The sequence below is a fragment of the Ambystoma mexicanum genome, chromosome 5p (assembly GCF_040938575.1).
Source record: "Ambystoma mexicanum isolate Mex_15411 chromosome 5p, UKY_AmexF1_1, whole genome shotgun sequence".
NCBI lineage: Eukaryota > Metazoa > Chordata > Amphibia > Caudata > Ambystomatidae > Ambystoma > Ambystoma mexicanum.
In genome coordinates, this window is record NC_090930.1 from 2056663 (window position 1) to 2071703 (window position 15041).

The 15041-nt window shown below is 46.2% G+C and overlaps 1 protein-coding gene across 1 annotated transcript in view; it reads right to left on the bottom strand.

Moving 5' to 3' along the window:
- The window catches only part of LOC138481610 (GLIPR1-like protein 1), a 1920818-nt gene that overhangs the window by 1407456 nt on the left and 498321 nt on the right, over positions 1–15041 (bottom strand). Inside the window, exon 3 of the mRNA XM_069613805.1 lies at positions 12906–13015. Within this exon, the coding sequence (XP_069469906.1) occupies positions 12906–13015 (110 nt within the window). The remainder of the gene's footprint in view (positions 1–12905; positions 13016–15041) is intronic.

Sequence of the window (15041 nt, forward strand, 5' to 3'; positions counted from 1 at the left end):
AGCCTCCCTCAGGGTCAGGATCAGGTAGCAGCTGCCTTCCCCATGCCATAAGAGAGAAGACCAATACCGGGTCTTCAGTGATGATTTCACAGGATTCATCACATGCCCTCCCGGATGTCATAAGATATGCGTTGGCCACAAGAGGTGATTGGATCAGAGCAGTGATGGAAAGGGTATTCCAATATAGGTTGGCTCCACACCCAGTGACTGGGGTACCACCTTTTGAATTGTTGAGGGGCAGGAAGCCCAAAACACTTCCGTGTCCAGGATGGATTGGTAAATCCAGATTTAGAAATGCTGATGCTGATGTGGTTGGGGTGAGAGACAAGATTCATGAAAGTGAGTTGAGAGCAATGGTGAGGTATGATGAGAAGAAATGTTGTAGAGAAGCAAAGGTGCAGGGAGGGTGGGGAAAGGAGAATTACATTTTTCCAAGGAGGTAGAAGTAATTATAGATATGGGGGTGTCCATTATGGTCAAAGGAGGAGTGTGGAGCAAGGACAGGATGGCTATTGTGCATAAGGGTGACAGTGTCCAGTGGGAGGAAGGAGGTGTTAGGATTGATGCCTGTGAGAGCACTTGAAGGAATGGAACCTTGAGTAAGACATGGATGGAATGTGGAATGCGAGAGGGGACGGAGCGAGGCAGATGAGATAGATGAAGATGGATGCGGGAGGTCATCGTCCAAGAGAACATAATAAAAAGGATTGTTACCGAAAGGACAATGGTGTCCTTGTTTCTTACACATATGGCACTTATAATTATAATTGTTCTTTTAGAACGCGGTTAATACCAGTTTCTGAGCGCGAGACCAGGATTCAAACCAGTGTTGCTATTCGTTGTCTTGCTTCCAAGACAAACGGATGCCCCTGAGCTATCCTCCCGTAACAGTGACATACCCATGGAAGTGAATGCTATGAAACCCCAGGCTGTGGAGAGATCTATTGTGAATGTTCATGAAACCCAAGGTAAGGGGAACGCCTGACATACTCAAGGAGAGTGAGGGGCGATCATGCCCATTGAAGGCTTGAACTCCCTTCCTCTCCCCATCTGATATTCTACCTCTTATCCTTTCTTCTCAGCCTATTCTTCTCTTTCCAACTCTTGACTTCTTATTATCACTACCCTCTGCTCTCTCCTCCAACCTCCTCCAAATTAACACTGCATACTTTTGCCAGAGGCCTTGACTTACATAAAGCTTTGTCTCCTCCTCTCCGGTCTTCCCGGTTCTAACGGGCTTCAGGTGTGCTTTGCGATATTTGTACTGTGGCTGTGTCAAGACCTTGGTTCTGAAACTATGACTTACATAGGTAGCTCTGATACTACCGAGAGCCACTGATGAAAGGCCCACAATCCCTCCCTGCACGGTGGAGCCTGGGGGTGAAACAGAAAAACACCTGTTCACGAATTCCACCGTGTATGGTAGAGGTAGCTATCTGATGCGCCTCAGGGATGGTTCCTGGTAACCGGGCTCAGGAGCTGTAGCAGGGGAGCAAGAAAGAGAAGGGGTTTTAGAATCAGGGATGGCATTAGGTAAGGGCCTGCCCATACCCCAAACACGTTACCTGGGAGAGACCGAACCTGGCTCGAACTACCAGGAACTGAAAACAAAGGCTTCCTGTTAGATGATTCACACAGGAAGGAATAGAGGAAGTAAATCTGGGTGAGAGGAAAAGAGGCGCCTGGATTCTCCAGACAATGAGCTCATGCTAAATACCTACCAAGACTTTGTGTGGTCTGGTACATCGGTATGCGGGTGCTCAATACGTTTGTTGTTTGTCTTCCTTTTACAGAAGAAGAGAACGGGACTTCGGTGTAGGCGAATGGCTGCGAACTGGCGAAATGGCACCAGTACAGGTCCTCTTGGTAGGACCCGGAGTGGTCAAACATGGCAGTCATCTTGGGGTGGGAAGTGGTTGAGCACGGCAGCCATCTTGAGAGGCGACCACTATAGATATATGCCTTTCCTGTGTGAGGAGCCGTGCCATGGCCACAATGGACCTGCAGGTCCATCACGGTTGCCACAACCATCCAGGAAGGAGGGGAACATGAGGCTTAGAAAGTGGAATCCTAACGGGCTGGTTGACTGCGTTAATTCCAGGCCCTCTTCCATTTCCCCCAGGCCCACTGCAGAGAATGCAAGCCAATAAAGGTGCAGATTATCATCTTGCTTTGTTTTCTGCACCTGTGCGCTGAGAGCTTAGGCCGGCCAAGCTTCCTGCACCAGGGATCCAATTGCTGTTTTTGCATGTCCGAATGTGCCTCTCCCTAGATCTCCTGAAGAATCTGAGAAAGCCATTTCTAACACCCTGCACTGGTGGTTTCTAGCTGCAACCCGCCTCTGATGGGGACTTGCAGAGGGCTGAGCAAAGGGCACGGGAGCCACCCAGAGCTACTGGATGCTGGCCCTATTTATTCCACTTTCCCATGTACTGCACTTTCCCCTATCCCTTCCCCCTGCGCACTTTTCCTTTCCCCCCTTCCCATGCACCTGCACAATCTGAATGACACCTAACCTAGTAGGATCCATGTCTGTACTCCTTTTGTACCCCCCCCACCTTGCCTCGTCGTGCCTTGAAACACTTGTGTATAGGCGCGTTATAAATGCCATACCATATCATAAGGCAGGTAATTACAAGAAGATGAATGCCTCAGCAGACTCTTTTGGTGGGTAGGGGTTTGTGGGGGGCACACAGGTCTAACCACACTCCCTTCACCTCTCCCTGCCATTGCCAGGGGTTTCGTTTATGGAAAGAAATCTGCCAATGACCTTTGAAGAAACTCCTTCCCATAAGGTGCATGCTTTCTGGGAGCCAGAACTCCATCATAGAAAGGGAAGCCTCTCTCCTTAAAGAAACAATATTACCCCGCTTTATAATCCTCAACAAGTGAGGAAATACATATTCTCCTGCAGGTGGGATTGCGACTCATGCTCAAATGGCTTGCAGAAGTTATACGGTCAGAAAGTCGCAGCTGAAAAATATGAGGGCGATTCATTGCAAGGGTTACACACTTGCAAGTTCCCCAAAACTACTAAGGATTGGATGTAGCAAACCGCCGCCTTTTTCAGAGGTTTTCAGACCTCCAGATCACAAACTAGGAGAGGCAAGAGACCCAAATTCATGTAGGCAATAAGACCAGGGTCTCTATTGAAGGGGGGCAAGAAACTAGCAATGAGGTGGAAGGCTTTCATGTAACCTTAGGCCAGCGCCCTTTCAAATCACATGACCTCAATATAGCGCTGAATCACTGCTAAGCACAGGGGAGGAAAGACCCTACTACATAATGCAGTCAGCTCATTCTGGCAGTGTGGGAAGTAGCGAGAGAGAGTAGTACTGAGAGGAGAGCAGCAGGAGATTCCTGGTGGTTGGAGAAAGATGGAGCAGGCAAGAGGCATCACCAGAAGGACAGTTGTTCGGCAGTTGAGTTTGGAGTAGGAGGGACGTGTTTGCAGAATGGAGTAGGTCAATTAGGGAGTGGGGAAGAGAAGCGTCATCAAGAGGAGGGGGAGTGGGGAGTGTAGGAGGCAAACCATCAGAGCTAGATATACAGAGAGAAGGGCCAGAGGGGGAGACAACCCGCTTGATCTTCCCGGAGTGGGTGCCTGCCTCTGTCATTCCTATGCAGGCCTACTCCTCTTTCGAATGCCTTGCCTGCAGGCTCTCTCTATCTCTCTCCCTCTCTCTCTCTCTCTTTCTCTTGGCCACTCTCTTACTGTGGCTACTATCTATCGGCCACCTGGTCAGATCACCTCCTTCCTCTGAGTGGGTAGACCTCTCCTCCTCCCTCCTGGCATCGACCACTCAACTCCTCCTTCTTGGAGACTTTAATATCCACCTGGATGCTTCCTGTCCCTCCTCTGGACTCGTTCACAACCTCTGACACTCTCTCTCTCTCTCTTTCTATTCTCCCCTCTGGCAGGACTCACTCTGCAGGGCACACTCTGGATGTTCTTATCTCCTCAGACCTCCCCCCTCTCTAACCCTCTCACCACTCCTCTCTCTTGGAGTGATCTTTTTCCTTTCCTCCCATCTCTCCCTCTCTACCCCTCAGGCCAAGCCAACTCCAGCACTGCCACCTACCTTCTCGGTTATCCAACCCTTGAAGTGTGTGTCAGTTGAGGCTTTCACTGCCAATTTCTCTCCCCCGCTCCCCCCTCCGCTGATTGACTCACATCATGACACAGCCCTTTCCATGCTCCACTCTTCTATCTCTGATACTCTTGATGTTCTTGACCCTGTAATGAGGATCCACTTGAAGCCTAAAGCCAAATGCAACTCCTGGTAGGACTCTCACCTCGTCACCCGTAAACGCAAGTGCAAGGTGGCTGAGAGGAAATGGCTAGCTTCGTGTGCATCCTCTGATAAACTGGCCTGCAGCCTGCTCCAAAGACAATACCGGCTCTCTGTCCACACTAAGAAGAGAGCCCACATCCAAGCCTGCGTCTCTGTGGCATCTAACAACTCTGCAGAACTTTTTAAAATCTGCAAGGATGTGGCCAATCCTGCTGCAGTCTATACCTCTCCTGTCCCCCCCCAGGCACTCTGCATGGCCCTGGCTTCTCATTTCATCTCTAAAACCCAGGACATCCTGTCCAACCTCTTGTCCTCTCTTCCTCCTCCCTCTATTCTCTCCTCTACCTCCGGCCCCCCTGTGGCCACCTCTACTCCCTCTTTCTCTTCCTTTCCTGTGTTCTCCCCTGACAAGGTTTCTAAACAAGTCTGATCTATGGAAGTCTTGACAAAACAGGTTCTTCCCTGTTCTTCCAAAACCATCAAGGACCACATTGACACCCTCGCTCCTGCCCTGGCTGACTTCTGCAACCACTCCTTCGACACTGGAGCCTTCCCTTCCCCCCTGAAATATTGTCTTCTGCACCCTCTTCTCAGGAAACCCTAAGCCGACCCCTCCTGTCTGGCTAAATATCGCCCCATCTCCATCACGCTTTTCCTGGGCAAACTCCAGGAAAATCCGGCCATCTCCCAGCTTAATCTTCACACTGAATCTGTTGGTTATCTCCATGACCATCAGTCTGGCTTCAGAGAAGCCAGAAGCACGGAAACTGCTCTCCTGAACATCCGTGAAGACCTTCTCTCGAACCTTGAATTCTAATCTCCCCTCTGTCCTCATCTTAGTCTATCTCTCTTCTGCCTACGACACGGTCAACCATGCCATCCTGCTCAATCGTCTCTGTGATAACCTGGGTATAACCGATCAGGCCCTGGCCTGGCTGACCTCGTTCCTCTCTGATCGACCCTCCGAGGTCCAACTTGGGTCCTTCCTTTCCTCTGCCTCACTCTTTACATGTGGTGTTCCCCAGGGGTCTAACCTCTCTCCCTGGCTGTTCAACCAATACCTGGCACGTCTCGCCCACTGCATTGCCGCTCTATGCTCCAACTTTCAGTGCTATGCGGATGACACTCCACTCGTTTTCAGGCTCCTCTCTGCCACCTCTTTTCCTTCTCTCATCTCTGACTGTCTGCTACCCAGAAGGGGTGTGCCGCCAACGATCTCTGCTTTAATGCCACTAAGACCGAGATTCTCCTCATCGGCACACCCGCTCCCCCCTTTCCTGTCACTCTCTGGCCGGCCTCCCTTGGCCCTCTTCCTACTCCCACGAGTGAGGCTAAGAACCTCTGGGTCATCTTCGACTCCACAATCACCTTTTCTCCTCACATCTCTGATGTCTCTAAGAAGTCAAACTGCCTGAGAGGTATTGTTCCTTTCCTATCCTTCCCCCAGAAGCTCACTGTCTCGAGAGCTCTGGTTCTCTCTAGGCTGGACTGCTGCAAAAGCCTCTTTCTAAATCTGCCTGCTTCTAGTCTCCACCCTCTGCAACTCATCCAGAACAGGACTGCAAGACTTGTCCTTGGCCTCAAGCCCAGGGATCGTATCTCTCTCTGCACTGGCTCCCAGTGGCTGCAAGGATTAAGTTCAAGACCCTCTGCTTTGTCCACAAGGTCATCTGGGGCTGGGTCCTCAATATCTCCAACGTAAATATCTTCCTACTTGAGCTCTTTGCTCCTCCACCTCCAACTCCCTCAAGGTCAATCGCTTCTCCAAGCAACAAGTTGGTGGTAGATCTCTTTCTTCGGCTGGGGCCTCCATCTGGAACAGCCTCCCTGCCTCTCTGAAACTTGAGGAGAACCTCTTTGCCTTCTCTCTTCCTCTCCCCTGCTGATTTCCTGTCTGATACTGCACTTGTTATCTGGCTATACTCTGATTCCGGGCCCAGTGTTAGACAGAATCATATGCAGTACCCTTTGGGAACAATACACACAATTAAGACTACAAGTGTAAGTACAATTTCACCTTTGGTACAAGCCTGTACTACACAGTAATGTGGTAGCAGCGGCTGAGCAGCCAGACTTATCTCAAGAGTAAAGTGAGCAGTACAATAGGTTACACAAAGGACTAGCAATCACAGTGATTCAAACAAACACTTACTCGGTTTCTTGGTAAAAGAATTCACATTTATTTTATTTGGGAAACATTCCACTAGCAAGAGCAGCTCAATATCACATACTAATATACTACAAATACACAACCAATAAGTTATTGAACAAGTTCAGCTCCCCTGAAGTGGGAGCTACATGGCACTTCAATTACTTTTAAAAGGGGTAAAAAGACAAGGTTAAGAGAAATCAAGGCACAAATACTTTCATAGGCAGGGCACAGGGTTTCAGTTCACTACAACCAGCAATTCAATTCAATAGGCCTGGGCCAAAGTCAATGGTTCAGAGTCTTGTATAGGATAGCACAGTTATGGTAGTAACCGGTTACGTCTTTGCCACGGTTCGTTGAAGAATTTGGTCAGACGAAAAGTTAGATGTTGGTTTAGGGAAGGACAAACCTTCAAAGTCGAGAAAGTTTCACAAACTTTAACCGCAGCCGAACAGAGTTCTGCACCGCACTTGCACAGTACCTTGTAAGTGAAGAAAAGCTGTAACTGAGGCAGTTGTTCCTGGCAGTTCCTGCAGATCGCGCTGTTCCTGAGCTTCAGTTGTGGGGACAAGAAGGAGGACGTCTGGAGGTTCCTGCACTGCCCAGGTAAGAGGCCACAAGCTTGGCAAAATGTCAGTTTAAGGTGTGAGTGCCTTAAAGACCACAAACTGGTATATCCTTCCCACTGGCTATCTGGTTTTCAACAGCACTTGAGAAAATTCGACCAGTATGGGGACAGTGTCCAGGCGGCTTACAAGTTGGTTGTTCCCACCAAACTCAAGGGAAAAAGTTAACCTTGAAGGGCTTCTCTGTCGATGGAGTTTCAGGCAATTCAGACCTGCAGCAGGGCTTCACCAGTGGACCAGGAGTTGCAGCAGTCGTCTTCCTTCAGCTCGTCTTCGGTTGTTTCGTTCCAGTGGTCGACTCTGCTTTCCAAGTCCCAGAGACCTGCTTTTAAACAGTAGTCCCCCATTCATTCCAGCCTGGCTGTCACTCACACCGCAGGGTGGCTGTCCTTGCCGGACAGTCGGCAGGCCAATTCTGCCAGAGTGCATTCAGGTCTCCTAGGAGACTAAGCACGGGGAGTTTGGGCACCTCCCTCACATCCTGTCCACCCCAGACACTCAGGCGCCAGAGGAGGGCCTCAGCACTGAAGCCTGCCAAAGGTCAACTAACACAGGGACCAAACCTGGTTTGGTGCGCAGAGACAAACACAAGAAGGACCTTTCCAAAAAGAAATGGCAAAAAAAGTCGACCAGAGTATGTTTTTTACAGATAGGTCTTGGGCGCCATATTGGAAAAAATGGCTGACCCAATTTTTAGCTACCGTTGTTCGCGGTCGGGAAAAATCATGGTAGTTTGTTTAAAACCACTGCCACCCACCATTTCAAGTGGGAAAGGGTAACATTTGAGTGTTACATGAGTGTTTAGACTCAGGGGATGCTAAGCAACCACTCCAGCACTCTATAGGAAGATAGTGTGTGCTGGGTCTGTAAATTTAAAAAGACTAGTAAAGTCAATTTAACTTTACATGCTCTAGGTGACAGAAGTCAGTCCCAGAGTAGGTATCTAAACCTTGGGGAGTCTGAAAGACACCCCAGTTCCACTGCACTGAGGGTGCTGTGTGACACACAGGAAAACAGGATGCCTATGGAGTGGTTTTAAAATCCTAGAAATCTAGAAAAGTTGCTGTGGGTCTCCAAAAGGTAAGGGCAATTAGCACATTCTGGAGAATTGTCCCTAACACCCAGGTCCCTGCCCGCCCAGTTGCACACCCGCACTGCCTCCCGGCAACCCTTGCACTGGTCTGTATCTGTAACGCTACAATCCCACTACATGCACTTTTGGACACCTGCTGTCTGCACTTACCCTTGCCCCTGCCATCTGCTGGCCGCACTTCTTGTTAATGTTTTGATCCCATGTACAGCACTGCTCTGTCCCCTTTCCCCTGGCGCAATCTCAATGTCACTTGGCCTAGTAAGATCTTTGTGTCTGTCCTCCATCTGTTCACCCTTCCTTGCCTCGTCGCGCCTTGAACCACTTGCGTATAGGCGCGTTACACATGCCATATCATATCAAAGACTTAAGCAGCCCAAACCCCATCCCCAAAGCCCAAGGGAGCAAAGCGTTGATGAAAACCTTACCCAGTGCTTTGCCTTGCTGGAGGTGACCTGTGAACTCGCCCAACCCCAGAGGACATCAGCAGTGAAAGGCGCAGACCCATGTACACAACCAACCAGGGTTCAGGAACTCCTCGAAACCCACAATGCAAAGACAGAGAACAGTGTTGTCATATGGACTGACTACCAGTGGTGGAAGACCTCAACACTATGTACGCGAGGAATTGTGCGCTTTCAAATATTTTTTCTAACAGGTGGTCACACTATAAGATCTTAATTTTTACCATGAAATGTGTTCAGCAAGTCGGGAAAGTTCCTAAGTGTTTAATGTGGGCATTCAAATTAGAATGGATTTTAAACTGAAATTGTGGAAATTTGTATGTTTTTTTTTATCTGGAGTTGTGTAAGAGCTTATGTTGTTTTATATTACACAGCCACCCTAGTGGCTGTGTAGTTATGGTTAAGTTGCTGTTTCCATAGGAAGAGCACTTTTTGTGCGGCTTATAACTCTGCTCCCCCTGGATGAATCCACACCAAACTTTGCAAAAAAGTATATGGCCCACTGTGAATTTTTTTTGCAAAGTTTGGTGATGTTTGGTTAAATTATAGGAGGGGTCCCAAAACGTCTTTTTCCCATAGACTGAATGGGGGGAAAACTTTGCGCATACCTACAGCCCAAACCGCTGGATGGATTTTCACCACATTTGCGGCAGGAGCAGCAGCTTGGTCCCGAAAGCGTGCTTTTGTAAATTTTGTGCCAATCTGTCCAGTAGTTTTCTTTAAAACGACCAGAAAGTGTGTCTCAAAAAAATAGTGATATCTGTGTCCGCTACGCGGACATACTTCCCTGTTCGCTCCGCGGACAAGATACCGATTGGCTAATCCGTAGCATCATGTCCGCGGACATGTGGCACCTTCACTGATTGGATGTTGAACGGCGTGAAGTGCGTCAGATTCTTTCGCTATGCCCGCCATCTTTCATTCGTGTCTTGGTGTACTTGGACATCGCCGCTAACACATACAAAACAACACACCATTGCACTTGTTAACCTTATGAAATACTGTTTTAGAAGGTGAGGATTAATGAGGCTGGGATGGGATGTGGCAGCAGGAAGTCAAACATTGGGGGTTATTGTCACCAAACTCATACTGTAAATTGGAAGTTGCTGCTCAATATAGTGTCTGCTAAGTACAGGCGAAGGATTACTGCATCTGTGTTAAAATGTATTTAAAATAATGTTGCAGACAGACTGGCGTCCTAGAGTTTGAAATCTGAGGCAGCCACCTGCACTGTTTGATGGAAATAGCGGGTCTGCAAGTGTATGGGAGTACCAGTTCTCATGCATGCATTCAGATATGTTGTTGCAAAATCAGAATGTATTTTCATTCTGAGTGAAAGTCCCTTGGTTTGCTTTTTTGTCGAGCTCAGTAGGCCCACGCATGCGAATGAACCCATAAGGGTCAATTGTTTTCTGACCTTGAGACAGAGGGAAAATTCAGTAAGAATGCAGGTAGTGAAAGTTTGGAAAAAATACCATTTGATAAGGTTACATATTGAAAACGTTTGTAATATCAGTTCACAAAGATTCTTTGGTGGAAGTACATTGCTGTCTGGGTTTAACGAAGACAATGGAGACGGTAAATATCGTGTAAGTTTATTTTTGACGATTCTACACCAGAGCAAGTTTTAATTTTTTATTACCACAACAAAAATGTGCCATTGTAACTGAGGTACTATCTTTATGTGTAGTTGTCATTTTATTTTTCTTAGTTATGGAGAGTGCAGATTATTGCCGTTTGTAGACTATCACTAGGTTGAACCATGTTCACCGCTATTATTTCTTTAAAATGTCATGTAAGACCACATAGATTTGTGTAGCAGTTTCCACGTTATTTTGTCTTTTTTGAAATTGTATGATGAAGGTTGGGCATTGATACGCATTTTCTGTTACGTTGTGATTGCCATGGATTCCAAATGCCAAGTGATGGTTTCTTTCCACGCCAGATGCACATACTCGTGACCGGCTGCCTAACCGTTACGGTTTTGTGGGATGACAGGCCCGGACCCATTTGTCCATACGCTGGAGTGGCCATTAGGAGTAACATAACATGTTTTATGGTGGTGTAGGCCAAAGTTCTTGTTGACGTCTTGGAAATCACTGTGCGACCGAAGCGGCTGTTTTATGGAAAGCAAAAACTTTGCCTATGCGAAAAGAACAATGCGTGCATCACGATTAACATTTTTGAAGATGACCCAAGAGAAACAGTTAATATTTGATTGAAAATGGGAATAGTCAGATGGTCTCCAACAGTTTATTGTGAAATAAAAGTACTTTACAAAATCTAAAATGTTAATGTTTTGTTTTACAAAGCAATTTATTATTTCAAAATGTAACGTGCTACGTTGTACATCGCTGTGTGTTCATTTTCAGGTTCTGCGTCACGGCACGTAGTTTTGCTTTTTGCAGGCTGCCATGGAAAGCAAAGAGGGGCCATGTATGGAACAACCGCCTTCCCTTTCTATGGTGGCCATCTTGGAAAAAGATTTTGTTTTGGAATATGGGACACCACAGGCGTTCAGAATTATAACGCGAAATCCAATTTTTTAGTAGCACACTTTACTGCTTTACAAATCTAGATTGTTAATGGGAAATCTTATTGCGTCTATGTCCTTTACCGAGAAATATAAAGTAGATGGAGTAAATGGGATTTTTTAAAAAAATATATATTTACACTGTGACAGGTGGTTCTTCCAGGAACATTTCCTTTGTTTACGGATGGCTTTTTTTTTTTTTTACAAAACAGCTACTAATGAAATTTGCGAAGGAAAATGAGGAAAGAGGCACCAAACAGTAATATGGGGGGGGAGCGTAGGTGGACATGGGAAAATGTTGTGCATTTGCTATTTGTAAGGTAGGGCCAGTGTTTCTTATGCTCCTTTATTACAGCAGTGTTGCTGTTTTTTGGCGAGGAGGGATGGCCTTAGCTCATGTTGTTTTCAGATAATTAGAACTTTTGCTAAAAGTATGTAATGTGTACTACATTGCTAATGGCTGACTACGAATAAGTGTTGGAGCTGTTGTGGAAGGGAAATGTTGAAGGTGGATGTTCCTACATCAATATAAAATGTTTTTCCACACTGTCCACGGGGCATACATCTTACTGTTAAGTGTGTACTGATTCTCAGACAGTCACCGTTCTGTACGCTAGCATATGGTCATGTGGCATTCTACACAAGGTGTGCAATCAAGTCAGAAGTTACTTTACATTATGGTTACGTGCCACTACTACAAACCGATGACCTTTAGCAAAAAAACTTTGTTAAAGGGACGGTATGGTGAAGTTGGCCTAATACAAACCTGTGAAATTCAGTAAAAAAAAACTTTGTTAAAGGGACATTATGGTTAAGTTGCACTACTAAAAACCTATGGAATTCACTAAAAAAACCTTTAACGGGACGTTATGGTTCGCAGTACAATCGAAAATCCCCTTAGCTTACCATGACTGGCGAATTTCAGGGGATTTTCGATTTTACTGCGAACCATAACGTCCCGTTAAAGTTTTTTTAGTGAATATATATGTGTGTGTATATATATATATGTGAGTATTTCATTTTTCTAAATGTGAAAAGTTATTTTGTAAACTGAAACACACACTATTAATAAAAACTTTTTTTTAAAAAGACCTCAACACCTGGAATTGCCTAAGACTTTCTTTCAGCTTCCTGGATAAATACATGACTCATCTATATGTTCTTTATTGTCATGCAATGAGTCCATTGGAGTTACTGCACCTGTCATCTTATTGCAGCCTTTTATGCATCCCACCAGTTACTGCGTCACAGATGATTTGAAATGCGCAGTCTCAGCCATTTCGAGAACATTCTAACATTGCAGCCATCTCTGGAGAGCCCCTGCCTTCCACTCTGGGCAGGGTAGTATTCAACAGGTGGTCCTCCTGAACTCACCCCCAGGCCAAAAATCACCGCTCCCTTGACCACCCCAAGCATCACTTCAAGGGAAAGGCAGGGACTTTGTCACCGACCGAAATAAAAATGCCAAAGAACACACATATTTAACATAGGTGAGTACATCTAAAGTCATGGCAGTGAAACATTCTTAAAGGAATGTAGAACTGATTCAAAGGTAACATCCTAATGTACTCTTCAAACATGACTATCAGTGGGTAGCACGGTCGCTGGCCTGATCCCTGCTGCCTGCAAAGGAGGCTGGGTACAATAAGGAGAGGCTCATGTCACGGGGACAGTATATTGTCATTAGGCTGACATTTCTAATAGTCTTAACAGCTACTAAAGAGAGATTAGTAAAGCCAAGTACTTACGCTGGTGCATAGTTGCAGATAAACATAATGTTCCCTCGACCCGACTTGTTCTTTACTCTGTTGCATAGTGTAGCAGCACATCCAACTCTGTAGGTATTATGCCAAATCATCTAGAAAAAACATCACAGAAATAAATCATAGTGCTACAATATAACTTATTTGTGATCTAATAATTTGGTCCACAAACATGCATTTGTATAGGAACTGTTACTCACCGTAGTGACTTCTGTACTCCTAGTCCAGAGTCCACGTTCCTCCACACCTATGGGTAACGTGATCTATGGGTAACGTTATCTATGGGTAACGTGATCTATGGGCAACGTGACCTATGGGTTACGGATCGAAGCCTGATGAGGTGCAGTGCGATAAAACCAAAAGGTAAGGCTCTAACGCGCTTGCCCCTTCTTCCGTGGTACCCCTCCCAGAAAATGTATGCGCATCCAACAGCCTGTCCTTTTCATAGCACTCAGTCATGTCACCACAAAGGTGACCAGGGGTGGGCCGTAGAGAGGAAAGGGGACTATGGACTAGGAGTACAGTAGTCACCATAGTTTGTAAGATTTCCTGTCCCCTTTCCTCTATATTTATCGTGATTAGAAAGCACTACAAACATTGGGAGGAAGGTATTGAAAAGAAAAAGCTTTCTAGGATGAAGGCACGCATCGCATACGCATTAGAATTACTAGTCACAAACCTGCATATGGGCGCGTCAGCTAAAGATGTTTGAGAACTGCCTGTCTGAAGCGAGCATCTGACCTCAAGCTAGTATCCCGGCAGCAGAGCTTGTGTTCTCAAGAGGAATGCTCTTCCGCAAAGCCACAGACTCTGTCTGCAAGTAGACTCTAAGGAGGTGAGAGTCCATCTATCTTGTAACCCTTTAGGGTGCAGTGGTGACTTTAGAAGCTGCAGATTTTGTCTAGGATCGACTGTCCAGGTAAAACTAGAGAGACCCGGGGAAGTCCAAGTTATGGAAGATCCTTTCAGGATCTCAAGTCAAGTGAGCGAAGACGGTTGGTAGACAAATCTCTTGGCTTATGCAATAATTCTCAATACCAAAAGAATTTGACCCTAGTATTCATAAAGCATATGTAATAATCCAACACTATTCTTGCCGAAAAGATCAGGTGAGTATGTCGGGGTGGTCAGGGAGGGTCCCCATCATTACGAGGGATTCATATTGCGCACATCATATTGATGATGGGGGATGGCAGCAAACTGGGCGTAATGTTGCAAATCCATATGTATGGAGAGCAATTAATTATGGATGGGATATGTTACTTTTAGTGTTATCATCGTTTAGAATGTATGCAAAGTAGATCTTCACGCACATAGAAGAACAAGTTACTTTCCCCTGGTAACGTTCTTTCGACTGGATGCTCCTCCCACATATTCCTTATCTTTTGATATTCTGTTTTACACCTTCAGCTGCTTCAGAAAAATGCTCGGCAAAGGCTGCTGTGCGCCGATTCCGTCGACTCAATGTCCCTCGAGGGCTTCCGAGTCGAGGTTGACGTCATCACCAGTATATATAGGATGCGCAGCACCCATTGGCTTCAGTTCTGTTTTTCCCTGTGTTTTCCTTTGCAGAATTACCTGCTTAGTATCACACCATATCAGACTTAAAAGAGCGTAAAGTGTAATACCCGGAAACTTTACAGCGGCGTAGGTTGGGAGGGGTGAAGAGGAATAGTGGGAGCAACATCCAGTCCAAAGAACCAGAGGTAAGCAACTTAATCTATGAATGGATTGTGTCATCCAATGTTTTCCTCATCTTTTGATAGACTTCCAAACAGTGTTGGTTTTGGAGGTGGGAGTATGAATTTTCTGAATATTAGTCATGGACCGAATGAAGGACTGACTTCTCAAATCCCCCTTCCTGAGGTGAACAGGAGTCTAGACAGTGATGTTTTACAAAGGTAAGAATGCTATACCAAGTGGCTGCCGCACAGATGTCCCTTATCGATACCCCTCTTTGTAGGGCAGAAGATGTTGCCATGCCCCTCGTAGATGGGCCCTCAGGCCTTCTCGAGGGTCTTTTCCAGGCAATCCATTGCATTCTCCAATGCAAAGAATAATCCATCTAGACAGGGTTTGTTTCTTTCCTGCTAGTCCTAATTTTTGCCCCGTATATCATTG